The sequence below is a fragment of the Nelumbo lutea genome, chromosome 7 (assembly GCF_056320005.1).
Source record: "Nelumbo lutea isolate HS-2025 chromosome 7, American lotus-T2T, whole genome shotgun sequence".
In the NCBI taxonomy this organism is placed as follows: Eukaryota; Viridiplantae; Streptophyta; class Magnoliopsida; order Proteales; family Nelumbonaceae; genus Nelumbo; species Nelumbo lutea.
The window spans coordinates 13,784,381-13,801,785 of record NC_142690.1 but is presented as its reverse complement, the minus strand read 5'-3'; the positions used below and the strand labels follow the sequence as shown (position 1 = coordinate 13,801,785).

Below are 17,405 nucleotides of genomic sequence, written 5' to 3'. Positions count from 1 at the left end.
GAAGGGGCTAGGAAGACCTTCCGCCCACAATGGTAGCTCCGAGAGGGGGACTCCATTCGTGACAAGGGGGTCAGCCAAGAGCTGGTTAGCGACAAGGGACTCCATTTGGTTTGGGGAACCGAACAAGACTAGCCATGGGTCGTGTTGACAAGGCTGAGAAGGAAAAGAATGTCGTCGAGGACAAGTACTAGAAATTCCGAAAGACGCTTCTGGATGAGCAATCGGTTCGGGATCGCCTCGAGGCTCAACTGAAGGAGGTGCGGCATGGGCTCTACAAAGAGCAAATGGAGAGGGTGCAGTTGGAAAGCATCGCAACAGAGGCAGAGAGGCGAGCTATCGAGGCCAAAAAGAAGGTTGTCGAGGCGGAGGTGAAAGCTATCGAAGCTAAGGCTTCGGCAGAAGAGTCAAAGAAGGCAGTGACCGAGGCGGTGGAGGTGTACAAGAAGTCTTCAGACTACCTGGATGCATTGGTGGAGTATGTCTCGTTGTCCTAACTTGACGGTATGGCACTCCTACTGGTGCTGCCAGATTTTGATGTCAAGGGACTTCAAGTGATCCTTGATGTTAGCTTGGTCCAGTCCACATCGGGCTGGGAGGCCTAGCCCACTAACACCTAACAGCGTCAGCCACAGTAGGAGAGAGCCATGCTTCCTTCGTACGGAGCCAACCACATAATCATTAGATGCACCAACTAGGGCCTGTAGCCTGACCTCATACAGCTCTCATTCGGAGCGTTCATCTTCACCTACCCCTAGCATGCTCAAGTATAAATAAGAGGTAACTGCCCCTTAAAGGGGGCTGGAACAGAGAAACTCCAACATCACTCATTCATTTACTCTTAGTACCAACCTTGTCTTCTTAGCATTAATTCGAGGAGGTCTAGTGCATCTGAGGCCTCTCTCCAAGGGCTCTCCTACACCCTTCCCTACTCTACACCTCATACTAACTTGAGCGTCGGAGCCTTTGCCTCAGGTATCCACCCCGAGGCCTCCAACACCTTGTTTTGCAGTATCTTTGGTCACCAAGGACTTCGCCTCGACTTGCAGTCCTCAGCTACCATAGTCCTTGGAAGGAATACTTCACCTCGACTTGCAGTCCCCAGGGTCCTTGGCCAACACTTGGAACCTGAAGAGTGAATTTACTCCGTTGCCCCGGCCAATCCGTGCAGTAACAATTGATGTTGTCTATGGGAACGTTTGCTAAGACGACACCCACTTTAGGATAAAAAGTAATAATACTCAAAATCCAAACCCCCCTTTAGCTCGAAAGTCATGGTGAGGAGAGCCAGGAACAACCAGAAACTGGTCACCTACGAGCAATTATATGTGTCCTCAATCGTTTGGACCACCTCACCCAAGGAATGGAGGAAATTTTCCCCCGAGCAGGAGGTCCCTCTCAAGGTGATCGCCCCGCTAGGGTGTCAGAAGATCAGGGCCGACACGAGAATGTTGAGCCATCGGCCCTCGGCCACGGTAATCCGCTGGCCAAACCGTCAGAATTGGGCAATAACCACCTCCCGGACTCACCTCGAAGGAATATTTATCCTCCTAGCTGAAGGGAGAGTGTGCCCGCTCAATCTGAAGACAGTCATCAATCTTCGGAGCAGCACCACCACCGCCATAAGGAGGCCCCCCGGGACGACAGTGGACACCTCGGTCGCCCTAGAGTTCGCTCCCGAAGCGAGAGTCGACGCCACCCCACCCCACCTCCCGTCTCAGATCTCAGGGACGTTTTGAATGATCATCACACCCGTAGAGGAGCGCACGATCCTGTCTCCGAGTATTTGGGAGTCCGAGTCGAATGCCCGTGCTGACCTAGGGCTCGTCGAGTTGCGAGCTGAGATTAGGGTCGTCAAGGACGAGCTCCGCCAGGTTAAGGAGAGTCGAGCCGATGCCTCAACCAGTCACAGCAACTCTGTTGGCCGCATGGATGCATTCACCCCATAAATCATCTCGGAGCCTCTTCCCCCACCCTTCAAGGCTCCCACACTGGAAATGTACAATGGGAGCACTAACCCCGATGACCACCTGGAGGGTTTCTAGGCGCTCATGATACTATATGGCTACTCCAACGCCTTAACATGCTGAACTTTCCAAGCTACCTTCAGGGGGACCGCTCACTGCTGGTTCTCTAGCCTTCCTCCTTGATCAATCAGCTCATGTGAGCAATTTACAACCTTGTTCCTCGCCTGCTTCATCAGTAGCAGACGATGCTAGAAGAACGTAGTTTCTCTGATGCCGCTCAAACAGGAGCCGGGTGAAAGCCAACGGTCTCACATCGACCGCTTTAAGAGAGAAGAGCTTAAAGTTTGAGACCTCGACCCTATGGTCTCCATGCGCGCAGACATCAACGAACTCTGCCCCGACTCGACTCTCAAGTGGTCGGTCGATAAGACCCCGCTGAATACTAAACTCGAGTTCCTAAAAAAGGCCCACAAATACATTGCGGCCGAAGAATCTTCGGCAAGGGACAACCAAGAAAGGGTAGCCAAGCACCACAACGGGCCCCTGGAGAAGAAGAGGAAATGCGGGGACCAACGCCACCCCGGCAACCATGGCAGCAAAGACAACAAGAAGCCACCGGCTCCGTCCTCGGCCTACAAGGACTACATGCCAATCAATTCCACCTACACCCAAATACTTATGCAAATCAGGGAAGAAAAGTTTGTGAAGTGGCCAATGAATCTGAAGCAGTACTCCAAGAGGGGGAACCCTACAAAGTACTACAAGTACCACCGTGGCACCAGGCATGACACTAATGACTTTTACGATCTAAAGAATGAAATAGAGTCCCTCATCCACTACGGGCACCTCAAGCAATTTGTTGGAGGAGAGGTTGGTGCTTCGTCATCCCAATAGCAGCAGCAACAACAGTAGCACTAGCAAGTGGAAGGCATCATCGACGTCACCGCCGGGGGCATGGCCTCAGGTGGGGCCTCGGCCTCAGCTTGAAAAGCCTACGCTATGCAGCTTAACATCCAGGAGCCTGCCCCAAAGAAGCAGAAGTACCCAGACACTCCGCAAAGACCAAATTGTCCACATGCTCTCGTCTTCACCAACGAGGACTTAGAGGGGGTTGCTATCCCCCACAACGATGCCCTCATGGTCGCAACCATCATCTCCAAATTTATGGTGAAGAAAATCTTAGTGGATAGTGGCTTGTCAGTCGATATCCTTTTTTACGACACTTATGAGAGAATGAAGCTCGTGCCAGAGCGGCTCCAACCCGCCGATGCTCCCCTCGTCGATTTCTCTGGCAGTGTCATCAGGCCGGAAGGAAAAATTACCCTACCCATCACGGTAGGGACAGTTCCACACCAGGTGACTTGGATGCATGAGTTCCTAGTGGTGAAGGTTGCCTTTCCCTACAATGTGATAATGGGAAGACCAACCCTTCATGCACTAGGGGCAACCATGTCCTCTTACCACCTAACCCTTAAGTTTCCCACCAAGCACAGCGTCAGAGTCGTTTGTGGGAACTAGAAGATCGCTCGCCAATGCTACATGGTGGCGCTAAAAGGAAAGAATAAGGAGGCATTGTCACTTGAAGGCCTCGACCCCCAAGAAGAGATAGCGAGATGAGGCTAGCCAGCCAAGGACCTCGTCTCGGTGCCCCTGGATGAATCAGCCCCAGAAAAGGTTTGCACCGGCCCCCATGAATGCCTATCTGAGCTGGTAAGTTTCCTTAGAACCAATGACAATGTCTTTGCTTGGTCTGTCGTTGACATGCCCGAAATTGATCTTCGGTCATTACTCACAGGCTGAGTGTGGACCCGAGATTTAGGCCAGTCCGGCAAAAGAAGAAGAACTTTGCACCGGAACAATGGAAGGCTATAAAAGAGGAAGTTGACAAGCTACTTGACGTCGGCTTCATCCGTGAGACACATTACCCCAACTAGTTGTCTAACGTGGTTTTGGTAAGGAAAACTAATGGGAAATGGCGGATCTGTATTGACTTCACAAAACTTAACCGAGCCTGTCCGAAGGACAATTTTCCTTTGTCGATGATAGACCACCTCGTCAATGCCACCACATGGTATGAACTACTCAGCTTCATAGATGCCTTCTCCGGGTACAACCAGATTCAGATGCACCCCGACGACGAGGAAAATACATCTTTCATTACTGAGCACGAAACGTACTGCTACAAGGTAATGCAGTTTGGCCTTAAGAATGCAGGGGCAACTTACCAGTGCCTTGTCAACAAGGTTTTTAAGAATCAGATGGGGAGGAACGTTGAAGTCTACGTGAATGACATGGTGGCGAAGAGCCTGAGGGCCGAAGCACACACCTTGGACCTAGCCGAGACCTTTGATACTCTGCGTAAATTCAACATGAAGCTCAACCCGAGCAAGTGTGCCTTCGGGATTACCTCGGAAAAATTCTTAGGCTTCGTCGTCACTCAAAGAGGTATTGAAGCTAACCCAAGCAATGTACAAGTCAGACTAGACATGGCACCCCCTCGGTCAGTAAAGGAGACTTAGAGACTCACCGGCAGGATAGCCGCCCTTAACCGTTTCATGTCGAAGTTGGCAAACCGCTGCCTTCCCTTCTTCCGTGCCATCAAGAAGCTGAAAAATTTTCAGTGGACGGAGGAGTGCCAGCGTGCCTTCGACGAGCTCAAGCTATACCTCGCCTCACTCCCACTCCTCGCTCGGCCAGTATCAAGGGAAACTCTATATTTGTAATTATCAGCTGAGGACGAGGCCGTCAGCTCAATCCTGGTGAAAGATGGCGGAGTCCAGAGACCTGTATACTATGTTAGCAAGGTCCTCTGCAACGCTGAAACCAGGTACCTCAAAGTGGAAAAGCTAGCTTATGCCTTCGTCACCTCAGCCAGAAAGCTCAGGCTGTATTTCCATGCCCACACCATAGTGGTCCTGACAAATCAGTCGTTTAGGGTCGTCTTTGCCAAACCATAGACTTTAGGACGCTTGATTAAGTGGGCGATAGAATTGTTAAAGTTTGGCATACAATACCAGTCGAGGCCCGTGATCAAAGCGCAAGCCTTGGCTGACTTAGTAGCAGAAAGCACTTTCAGCAGGCTCCTTGGTCGGCCCCACAAAGATGAGTCAGAAGAAGGAAAGAAATAGAACAACTCTAGAGAGTTGAGAGTTGGGGAGCTACGTTCACTCGAGAGCAAGGGTGTCTAAGCTCAAATGAAGAAGAAAATCACTGCCATGGCCCCTATTTAAAAGAAAATGAATGGCCTGGATTTCTCCAAATCTGACGACTAAAACTAATTTGCTCCCACCATCCAACTGTAATGCGCCACCCGACGCTCGGCATCGGAAGACGAAATGACGCCCAAAGCAACGGTTCAGATCGACTCTCTCCAAGGGCTCTCCTGAACCCTTCCCTACTCTATGCCTCGTACTAACTTAAGCGTCGGAGCCTCTGCCTCAGGTATCCACCCCGAGGCCTCTGACACTCCTTGTTTTGCAGTATCTTTGGTCACCAGGGACTTAGCCTTGACTTGCAGTCCTCAGCTACCATAGTCCTCGGAAGGAATACTTCGCCTCAGCTTGCGGTCCTCGGCTTCGGTCAATCTTTTCCGAGGCCCCAGGGTCCTCGGCCAACACTTGGAACCTGAAGAATGAATTTACTTCGTTACCCCCAGCCAATCCACGCGGCTATACTCTGGTATATTTATGTTGCCTCATGGTATTGGAAGACACCCCCCCCCCCACCCCGGGGTGAATTTTGAAGAATATCACCTGATTTTTTTGGGTATCATAGTCAAATACATCTTAAATTTGGTTTTCAAAAGTAATACATCTTAAAATTCATGTGGAAAACCCCACGACCATGAATCATTTATATTAATAGAGTTTGAGCTGATAAAATAGAGAAAATGGTTAATATAGCATGTATAGAATCAATCGTTGCATTATTAGTTCATTTTGGAGCCTTTGCTCCGTTGGAATCAATGGTTCAGTGCGCTCCCGCTACACCCAAGTCTAGGGGAGATCACATTTCCGCCCCACAAGGGGCCGGCCCACAGCACATCCCTGCCGTGTATTGGAAACATTTTCCGGTGATAATATCATCGGGAGTGGTACTATCATCCAGAGGTGTTTTCAGTACATAGTGGGGATGTACTGTGGGGCATTTGTGTGGCGGAGATGTAAACTCAGTCTAGGGTAGCCATTGGACTGATTGGTGTCAATAGAGTTTCAACCTACCTTCTAAACTTTAGTCTGAGTCTGGATCTACTCCTCACACCGACCTGACAGTATGTACCAGCCGTACATCTGGAACGTCTGACATCTCCCCTATTGTATCTTATTATTCATGGGAGATGTCTCCAACATATAATGGTATGTGGCTGTGAAGAGCAGATCCCAATTCCTTTGGTCCAACCCAAAGCTGGCCTAACCCAATCTAATGTGACCAAATCATTAAATCTATGCAAATATGTTCTTAAACACTAGATAATCTGGGAGGGGATGACCCATATATCTATTTCAATTAATGTTTTCCGGTTGATCAAGGCATCAAAGTTTCCATGTGGAACACTTTACCCGGCCAACCCGGATAACTAGTTTTGACCCGACAAGTTTCCAATAAAACCTAAGAAACTATTTTGAATAAAAAAAAAAAAAACTGGTGATCAGCTAAACAGTGAAAAAGTGCTTTTTTCAGAAAGGCTGTTTCAAAAAGTGGATTTTTCAAAAATCTGTTTAGACCAAAAAGCACTCTTAATAATATAGCCAAAGAAATCTGCTATCTTCTATTGTCCCTAACAAGATTGACAAATTTGATCATCTATAACAAATGCTAGTAATCTGATATGTACCTCTAGTCGGAGGGGGACACCCCTCTATGATCGCCTCTTGGAGAGGGCAAAGCGCCTTAGAACCAAACAAATCTGCTGCTCAAACCACTGTGTATCACTTCCTACATGGGTCTATATGCCAAGAGTATGTTCACTTGTGATTGGTTACTTAGCAAGTAACACACAAAAGTGCAAACAACAGATCGATGCTTATTTAGAACAGTTGTTCACAAATCAATACTAAAAATCAATTTTGATGCACTAGAAGAGCCTATGGTTGCTGCATTATCGATGCCATTGCTAGGGATTCTTTTGGTAAGGTTTTGATGCAGGATGAAAACGAAACACATGAGAAAAGCATCAAAGAAAAGAGCAGAAGTTGAATTTTAGGAAGAAGAATTTTTCACCAAAACAATTAAGAAAAAATTATAGCAAGAGAACTGTCTTAGCCTTCCCCTAGCTATTCTTTATATAGGTATACACCCTTATGTCTCCTAATCCTAATATAAAAATACTCCAAAATCATAATCTAATAAAACACTCCAAAATAGAATTTACTAACATCTTTCAAAAGGAAAGTCCTAATTGGCTATAAATTCAAAATAATACTATCATAGTAAAAATGAGCTAAGATGGAAACTCTGAGATGGCGCCAACTTGATAAAAGCGTACTAAGATAAAATTTCTATGATGATGCTATATTGGTAAATATTTACTAAGATGGACTGGTGGTGTCATTTCTGCTTCTTATATGTTTTGAAATGGTCACAACTTCATCGGATTCTATACAATCAATGGAGACAAAGTTTGGGCAGCTTCCGAACTTACAACAGATAGTGAAGAAATTCCACCCATTCAAGATTATTACCCAGGGTGACTAACATTGTAGTTAATAGTCTTCTTGAAAGAAAAGAACCACCTTGGAAAATTATGATTTTTTTTTGAAGAATGTTCTGAAGTTTGTCGCTTGAGTAGCCTCACCTTATTTTATGTGCATGTTTTCAGAGAGGCAAACTTTGCAGCTGATTGGCTTGTGAACCTTCACCACTACTGTCAGGTCTCAAGTTCATTGTGATAATTGATATATGATGAATTATATAGACCAAATGCTTACTCTAAAACTCTTACATGTAATAGTTCACTAGATTTTTCTTTTTAGGTAGGGACGGAGCAGCTGCACGTAAAGTCCACTAACCTTACCACAGAGAGGGATTTGACCCTACACAATTACACATCCATATAAGGAGGGATTCCAAATGACCATCGCAGCTACTGGGTCATCAGCTAACTCACTAATCAACAAACTACAAATTAGTAAAGATAATCAAATTAGGAAATTAGCCAATAGACACATAGCATTCCGCCCTTCTTGTCCTGGTTGGTATAGAATGATGATCAGCACATGAACCATAGATTGGGTTTTCTAGTCTATCCATTAATGATGATTAAATCACAACAGTTCTCTAAAAAATTAGGTTGAATTGAACATGAACCATTGATTGAAAGCTCTGATACCATGTAATTTGTGCATCTTCGAAAATTGTATACAAAAAAAAAAAAAAAAAAGAAACTAGAACAAGGGAAGAGAATCCACTTCAAAAGGTACAATCCTCCAAAGATTGCCTTCTTAAAGGAGTAAATCAAAACTTGATTTTGTTATTTGATCACATACAATATAAACATATCGATTTGACTATGATGCCAGAAAAACTTGTAACCACAATCGGTATCATAAAAGTGATGACCATCAAATTCCCAAGGGTGGAGTTGATTGATCAAAGCCCTTCAGGTATCATGTCTTTCTAGCAGCATAGATTTAGCATAAATGTATAGAGAAAATAGGAAATAACAGAACTAGCAACTTATTTAGACATCTTATATATGATAAACACCAATCCCCTGACTATTCAGGCAGATGACCAATAGTTGAGATGGTTATTTGGCATCCCTACAAAATAGAAGTGTAGGATCAAAATCCCTGATTCCCCTATAATGGGAATTCAGAGGGGTTCCCACAAGGCACACCCCACAGCACATCTCCTCCATGAGAACATATCTAGTACTTGTCATGGGAAGATATTCCTAATGCAGAGAGGGGATGTGTTGTGGGGCATGCCCTGTGGGGAGTCCATCTGAAATTTTGACTTGGCCAAGAGAAAAATAATCCTTAAGAGCAGAGAACAAAAAAAAAAAAAATGTCAATTGAACTCTGAGAAAGTAGTGCAAGAGCATTTAACATATATGATATTTAGATTTAACTTTTATGACTTGCACGGAATCTAAGGCAATTATCTCTTTTATATAGTATGGAATAAATGCACAAATTCATTACCAATGGTATAGATTCATCAGTTATGTGGACACAAATCCATTACAAAAATCCTCACTTTTTACAAAACAAATTACCGAGTTTCATCATTTGAAAAAATAAGTTATGTTTTTAAAATAATGACAAAAACAGTGATCAGGACAAGGGAATTATTTTCTTTGACCAAATTGCCCCTTTAAATCTGAGATGGCCGAAGTTACTGTTCATTGTCTTCCTCCTCCCAACACTTAGACATAGAATTGATCTCTTCTCACAAAAAAAAAATGGGGAAAGTTGCAGAAGCAATGATATGGGAGAATAAATTTCAATCTATCGTTTCCCAAGGGGAGAGAGAGAGAAGATGGCCGTTGTCGTGCCTGGTTTAGTGTCAAAAGGTAGAAGAAGATGAATAGTGATTGGATGATTCTTTGGCTTGTTAGAAGAGAAATGTCAAGAAAGTAAAGAACGAAAAGGGAAAAAAGTCCTGTAACGAGTCTTTTAGTTTAGGTTAATTTTGTCCTGTTCATTATTTTAAAAACATAATTGGTTTTGTCAAATGGCCAAACTTGGTCGCTCATTTTGTAAAAATCCAATAACAATTGCATGTCAGTTTGTATTAATCAACCTAAAACGTTATGATACCAAACACAACCTACAGCTTGTATATTAGGTTGCATGTAAAATTATATTGATAATTGATGATTGAAAATTGATAATCAATTAGAAAATGAATCACATTCCTAAAAAGGAACCAAAAAGTGTTATAAAAAATATTTTGAAAAACATATTAATACAAAGCAAAAACACTTTTAGCACGAAGTACAAAATAAACTCACTGGGGATTTTGGGTTTTGAAAGTACAAATCCAAGCTTATTTAAACACAACCTAATTCAATAAAAATTAAATAAATAAATAAATAAATAAATAATAATAATAATAATAATAATAATAATAATAATAACTTTTCTCTACGATCAATACTCACAAATTATAGTAAATAAATTGTTTTCTTTCGTTCTAAAAATAGGGGTGCAACCAAAATTAAAAATAGTTAAAAATTTTTGAATACGTAATTAGGCGATCCAATGGGCCGTTCCTGTTTCAGATCCACATCAAATGAGCCCATGAGACAATTGTATCAAAAATAGAATGAGCATCAGAGCATCTATCTCATGGTGGAATTCGATTCCATGGACATTGGCCACTCAATAGGTGGGGCCCTCCTACCCATCTAATCAATCACAGAGGCACTACCATTACCATCTAAAAGGAATTCCAGGGACCCACATATTGTTCCTCCAATCCGATGAGCCCGTGGAAAAAATCTACTTTATCTAGGATTTCCCCTAGTTGTGAACCACGTGTCAATTATATCCAGCATGGATCAACCGTCAAAACCTACCCAAGTGGGGCCCACCGCCCATGTTTCCAACTTTCCACCGATAACAAAAAATCATTTTGTCCTTGAATAGATACCAAACACGGCTGAAATCCAAGTCAAAGTTTTCTACCATTTCTTCGATGAGAACCGTCTGATCCGCATCTAATCAGGTTCTGTGGGCGTGAGTATTCTCAATCGATGGTCAATAATTTTTAGTGGTTGAAAATTTTAGTGCGTTCATTTTGTTAGGCGGTGTGAAGTGTTCGCTTCACGTCCTCCACATCTGGTGAGGTTTATATATGACCAGAATAGCCAGAGGGTTCCCCTCTCTCTCGCGGGAATAATTCCCAGAATCTCTCTCTCTCGCTCTCTCTCTAAATCCTCTTCGGTCCATGAGCGAGCGGAACGAGCTCTTCTTTCGCTGCTGCTGTTGTTCGTTGTCTTCTTTTCTCCCTTTCTTCTGAGCTTCTCGTCCTTGCCCTAACCTGGACTTTGTCTCCATGGCCGATGAGCAAGTAAACGGTATTTGCAACCTCTCCATCCAAGACCAAGTAATCTCCCTCTCCTCTCTCTCTTTCTCTCTCTCTCTCTCTCTCTCTCTCTCTCTCTCTCTCTCTCTCTCTCTCTCTCTCTCTCTCGAAATTCTTGTGGTTTTCTTTGATTTATTAAACTAGATATTTGTTGCCCTGTTCAAGAAACCAGATTTGGTTTTCTTTATTTTCTTTATTGATTGAATCTGTTTCTATTTGTGGTGATTTTGTTAGGTTTGTCTCTGGGTTGTTTTGACATCATCTGATTGGGTTATTGTAGGTTTTTCAGAGTCAGAAGGGGATCGAGGGCGCGGCATCGACCATTACATTGTCGGATAATCGTGGGTTTTGTGCGATCTGCTTGGAGAAGATCGAGCTTCAGGAGACTGCACTTGTAAAAGGTTGCGAGCATGCCTACTGGTTTGTCTAACATCTCTATCCAATTTTCGCCGAGAATAGCTGGTTTCACACTTTATTGCGATTCATTTGGCATTCATTTTTGGTTTCCAATTTTGGCTATAAATCATTGAATATGTATGAAATTACCAAATTCATATTAGAGATCTCTTTAATAATGGCTTCTGATAAATTTTGGCTGCAATCCTGTAAGTCAATCTACTGTAGATAGATGTGGCGAATTCTTAGGCCTGTCGCACAGCCTTTCAGGTCTAAATGGATTAAATAAATAAGGCCCAGTCAAAATAATTCTTTTACGGAGGAACTGTTGGATGCTTTGAAGAACGCCGGGAATAAAATGGAAAGAGGAAGCCCATTTGATTGTTAACAATTCTAGGAAATAGCTCAAAACCACGATTTTCCAATCCAAGATAAGGACATTTTGTTATGTTTTCCTCATTTGGAGAAACCCGTCTCTATTCAAGTGTCACAGCAGAATCCACTTATGGTGTCCACTTAATAGGAACTCAGCAGTGAGATTTGATTCTTTCTCGAGAGAGGACATTTGTTGCAAAAACATCTTTGGTGTATGATATTAGTATATTAAATCTGTATTCAATGCCTTGTTGCTTACACATCCCATCAAGAGGCTGATTTCTAAGATGAATTCATTTTTGTGCCCTTTTGTGCATCGATGAGTACCCATGGTACTTTTTTTTTTTTTTTTTTGAAAAGACAACGTGTAATGTATTGTATTCAGTATGAAACTGTAAAAAGTCTGTACAAGAGGCTATACAAACAACCTTAAAGCCCCCCCCCCCCCCCCCCAAAAGAGCTCACCCTCAAAAAAGATCCGGAACAAAAGACATCTTTAAACAAATCAGAGCTAGGCAACCAGCTTCTCAGTTCTTCCACTACATGGTTAATCACTCCGGCCTCAGACCTGGCTTTCTGTTAAAAAATCTTATCATTCCTTTCTATCCAGATAGCCCATAAAACAGCAGCTGGAATGGCAGACCATACCAGCTCTCCTTCCTTGGACATTCCATGAACTTTCCACCCTTGCAACAAATCAAAGACTGATTCAGGCCAGCACAAACTCAAGTTTATAGCTCTAAGGAAATGCTGCCACGCCACTGCTGTGAAACCAGTGAAAGAAAAGATGGTTTGCTTTTTCTGGAGCCAAATTGCACAAAGGACAGTTTAAATCTGATAAGTTGAAACCCTTCCTTCTCAGCATTCCTTTGGTGACACATTTTCCTTTTACAGCCACCCACAAGAAAATTTTGACTTTCGGACGAGCTGAAGTTTCCCATAAGGCTTTTGATGGGAGGGGCTGGCTGTTCCTCCCCAACAAGCCTAGATAAAAAGACTTGACCATAAAACAACCAGACTTGGTCTACAACCAACATCTAGTATCCTCAGCCTGCAGATCTGGATGTTGCTCTTGAATCACAGAGAGCAGTTCAGCCACCTGAGTCAGCTCCCAATCGTTGAAATTCCTCCTGAAAGCAGGGGACCAGACTAGAGCACCTCCCACCTGCGCAAAACAGTCTGCAACTGATACCAACTTATCTTTGGTTGCCTCATACAAAACAGGAAACCTTTCTTTTAGAGGGAGGTTGCCACACCAAGGATCCAACCAGAATTTCAGACTCCTACCATTTCCCACTTTATAAGAAATACCTCTGATGAAAAGAGTATAGGCTTTATAAACACCTTTCCAAATGCTGCACCCAGAAGATTGCTGTGACCTTCCAGAATCCCATCCATTTTTACTTAAACCATATTTTTCAGCTATTAACATCCTCCATAGCTCTTGTCTTTCAGTGGATAATCTCCAGAACCAGCTTCCCAAGAGAGCAAGGTTGAACAATTTCACCTTCCTAATCCCAAGCCCACCTTGGGAAATGGGCTTGCAGATTCCTTCTCACTTTACCAAGTGGTATTTCGAGGAGTCTTTTTTTTGATAGATGATATTTCAAGGAGTCTTTCTCAATCTTCATAGCCACCTCTGTGGGCATCAATAAAAGAGACATAAGGTAGGTCGGCAAATTAGCAAGTACACTTTTAACCAAGGGGCCTGCTTTCAACCACTTGATTCTTGACCTTTGCCTCCACTTGACCTCCTCTTGAAAAGCCAGCACAGCAAAAGGTACACAACCTTTTCCTCCTTTGGACCTCCCCCAAGGGGCCTGCTTCCTCCAAAAGGTCCAGATCTTTAATGGTCTTCAGACATTCAGCTTTCTTGATTTCATCAGCTTTCAGCTTATCCTTTTGCACACCTTAATTTTGCTTTTAAGCCATTGAAGCTTCTTGCTCAAGACATGACTAGCAGTGCCTTCTGAGGAAGCTTCAGCCTACCACTTCTTGACATTAGAATCAAACTCTTCCTCTCCCACCCAACAACGATCCAACCTGAATGGTTGTCCCTGTCTTCTAATTCCATTTATGTTAAGCTGCAAGGCCACATGATCTGAGACTGATCTCGGAAGTGCTTCTTGAACAGAATTGGAAAGAGTTCCTCCCATTCATTGGAGATTACAAACCTATCCAATCTGACCAGAGAAGGCTGCTCTTGGTTGTTGGTCCAGGTATAGGACGCCCTGGCTAGAGGCAGATCAATCAACTCCCATTTCTGCATGATATCTGAAAATAACCACATACCTCTATCTGATCTAGTACAGTCCTTTTTGTCTTCCACCCTTAGGATGGCATTAAAATCACGTCCGGTTGTCCAGGGTCCACTCCACTTCTCATGAGCCATGACCTCTAACTCCACCCAAAAAGCATCTTTAAGGTTGGACTCTATGGAACCATAAACTCCTGCCATCACCAAAGAAACATCATATGGGATCCAGTGTAGTCTGGCTGAGACAGAAAATCTGCAGATCTCTTTATCTAGCTGCTCAAAGCTGCTTGTGTTCCAAATTAAAGCTACACTGACAGCTACCAGTTCCGGTAGTGACAATCAATCACATGGGCCAAAACCCCACACACTTTTCACTGTCCTGGATCTGAAACTTTGTAGTTTTGTTTCCTACAACAAAAAGATATCGGGTTTCTTTTCCTTCAAAAAATTTCCAATCACCAGTCTCCTACCAGAACCAAGTCCTTGTACATTCTACCAAATTAATTTCAGATTCTCCATATCTTATTTGCATACAGATCTAGAATTTTGGTTCCCAGTCCCTCCACCATTAAGACCCCAGGCCAGATGCAACAACTCTTTAGATTGCCTTCGGTTCTTCTTGCCCTTCTCCATTAAGTGTCTATTCTCGATTCAACCAACAAAGCTTTAGCTCATCCTCCAAGCCTCTTATTGAGACACCCATTAATTTCTTCAACAGTTCTGAGCAATAATTACTACTTCACAAAATCACAGAGAAGACACAAATACATAGCTTAGGCCACAGGTATCACCACTAAACATCAAACCAAGGTAGGTGAATTACGCAAGTTTCACAACAATTTCATGATTCATTTTGATTGAGAAGAAAAATATTATGTGAACAGAGCAACAAGTACAGTGAAATTTAAATATAAATGACCCAACAAAGGATCAATTCACTTGAATACCCCAGCTACAGCTTGAAATCAAGGTCCTAAAACCACCTACAATGTCAATTATTTCAAGAAACTGTCCTGTACAATGAGATATTGAATTACTGGGAAGGTTGCTCGCATAGCATCATCTTATTTGCAGCGAAGTGATCACTTGCGACCCAACCTCACCAAGTGCTGCTGATGTTTAGCAGCAGCTGCTTTATCTGCTGCTTCGCGTTCTAGCACCCTTTCAGCACATCTACCTGTTGTATCTTGCACAGCTCTTTCTTCTTAGAACCATGTGATGGACCAGCACCATTGTCCTGGAATTTTTCTCGGTTCACTGGTCTTGCTTCTTTACGCCCTGCCCTAACATAGCCATTATCTCCCCACCTACAGTTACCTATACGAATACTTGATGAACTACTAAAGTGAACTTCATCTAAATCATCATCTTCTTCGTCCTCGTACTCATGTTCATACTGATACTCGTAAAGGTCATCAAATTCATCATAAACCTCTTCCTGAACCTCCACTGCCAGCAGTGTAAACCAGGTGGCTCTAAGAAATAGGCAAACGCTCTCCTCAAACATGTAGTCATGGACGCTGTCAAGAACAGGGACATTTTGGTCATCAGGACAGTCGGCCTGAGATCCATTGAACTTGCTGGTTGAGGTTTTCATTTCCTTATGCCTGACAGTTGCTTTATTCCCTGTATAAATAAAATCAAGCTTTGCATTTATGAGTTGACTTTGTTTCCTCAAATGCAGGAAGCCTATAGTTGTGTGGAGATTAATTCTCTTAGAGCAAATCTAATGTGATACATTAGCCAGCCTTAGTTTTCTAGGATGAGTTATTTTCCTGATGTCTGTGTCATTTCCATATATAAGAAAATGATTTGCAAATTTTATCAGAATACACAGTGATACAAATAGAGAAATTGCTACAGCTTACAAAATAATTGTTGACAATGTAACAGGCTGCATATATGTTTAGAAGTATTTGTGTAGTGACAGACATAAAATATGTGTTTCAGAATTATCCATGCAGTATCAATTACTACTAAGGTATTGCATCACATTTATTTGGTAATAAAAAAAAAATGTATGGAAATTCAAAAGGTAACTTGTTTACTTAAATAAGTGTAAAACACAAGTGTATGGTTAACCTAAAGATTCCCCTATTGGAAGGTTGGTTTGGACCTCTGAAGCAGGCCAGCCTAGCCCTAAGGGAAGGAGATCTTCAGAATCAACAGAATGGAACAAAAGGATTTTCTATTACTCTGAATAAAAATAAAGGGAGGAGATTAATTCCATCTAAAACTTTTTCCTTCGACCTTATAGCCTCTCATGTTCAACATGCATGCCATATGTGGCTAGTTATTATTATAAATTGATGTTGTGTGCTGTAGAATGAACACACATTTTATTTCCTGCAGTTTGTATGTCTAATTATGCTGTTCAATATTTTGTGAATCATGTTCATGTTGTGAAATGACACGAGGATTCACTAATTCTTCATCATTTCCTGGTTTGTATAGTGTGACTTGCATTCTTAGATGGGCAACATACAATCAGAAACCCACATGCCCGCCCTCATGCCCTCAATGTAAACATCCATTCGAGTCTCTCAACGTTCACCGGTCACTTGATGGCAGGTATAACCGTAATAAGAACATTTCTTGCTTTTGTTGGTAGGGAATAAGACAGGGAGTTAGAGCAGAGCTAATTATGTCCCGATGACCAAAATGTCCCTGTTCTTGACAGCATCCATGACTACATGTTTGAGGAGAGTGTTTGCCTACTTCTTAGAGCCAGCTGGTTTACACCTCTGGCAGTGGAGGTTCAAGAAGAGGTTTATGATGAATTTGATGACGTTTACGAGTATCAGTATGAATATGAGTACGAGGACGAAGAAGATGATGATTTAGATGAAGGTTACTTTATTAGTTCATCAAGTATTCGAATAGGCAACCGTAGGTGGGGAGATAATGGCTATGTTAGGGCAGGGCGTAAAGAAGCAAGGCCAGTGAACCGAGAAAATTTACAGGACAATGGCGCTGGTCCATCACATGGTTCTAAGAAGAAAGAGGCTGTGAAAGATACAACAGGTAGACGTGCCAAAAGGGCGCTAAAACGGGAAGCAGCAGATAAAGCAGCTGCTGCTAAACATCAGCAGCACTTGGTGAGGTTGGGTCGCAAGTGATCACTTCCCTGTAAATAAGATGATGGATGCTATGCGAGCAACGTTCCCAGTAATTCAACATCTCATTGTACAGGATAGTTTCTTCAAATAATTGACATAGTAGATGGTTTTAGGACCTTGATTTCAAGCTGTAGCTGGGGAATTCAAGTGAATTGATCCATTGTTGGGTCATTTATATGTTTAAATTTCGTTGTACTTGTTGCTCTGTTCACATAATCTTTTTCTTTTCAATCAAAATTTGATCATGAATTTGTTGTGAAA

At 42.8% G+C, this 17,405-nt stretch overlaps 2 protein-coding genes across 2 annotated transcripts; both read left to right on the top strand.

Annotated features, from left to right (window-relative positions):
- The first annotated feature begins 2,963 nt into the window (after positions 1 to 2,963).
- Positions 2,964 to 3,482, top strand: LOC148845207 (uncharacterized). The gene has a single exon (XM_088955856.1). It carries the CDS (start codon positions 2,964 to 2,966, stop codon positions 3,480 to 3,482), a length of 519 nt encoding a protein of 172 aa, XP_088811982.1.
- A 7,236-nt stretch (positions 3,483 to 10,718) lies between these two features.
- Positions 10,719 to 17,405, top strand: LOC148845206 (uncharacterized). The gene is made up of 4 exons (XM_088955780.1): positions 10,719 to 11,018; positions 11,278 to 11,417; positions 16,480 to 16,596; positions 16,706 to 17,405. The coding sequence occupies exons 1-4, from the start codon at positions 10,968 to 10,970 to the stop codon at positions 17,142 to 17,144; spliced, it is 747 nt and encodes a 248-aa protein (XP_088811906.1). The 5' UTR covers positions 10,719 to 10,967; the 3' UTR covers positions 17,145 to 17,405.

Excerpts from the sequence above, each read along its gene's own strand:
- LOC148845207 (XM_088955856.1), top strand. The coding sequence starts at position 2,964 with ATGCAGCTTAACATCCAGGAGCCTGCCCCAAAGAAGCAGAAGTACCCA.
- LOC148845206 (XM_088955780.1), top strand. The coding sequence starts at position 10,968 with ATGGCCGATGAGCAAGTAAACGGTATTTGCAACCTCTCCATCCAAGAC. Across the intron at positions 11,019-11,277 it reads ACCTCTCCATCCAAGACCAA|GTTTTTCAGAGTCAGAAGGG; the intron begins GTAATCTCCCTC and ends GGGTTATTGTAG. Across the intron at positions 11,418-16,479 it reads GGTTGCGAGCATGCCTACTG|TGTGACTTGCATTCTTAGAT; the intron begins GTTTGTCTAACA and ends TGGTTTGTATAG.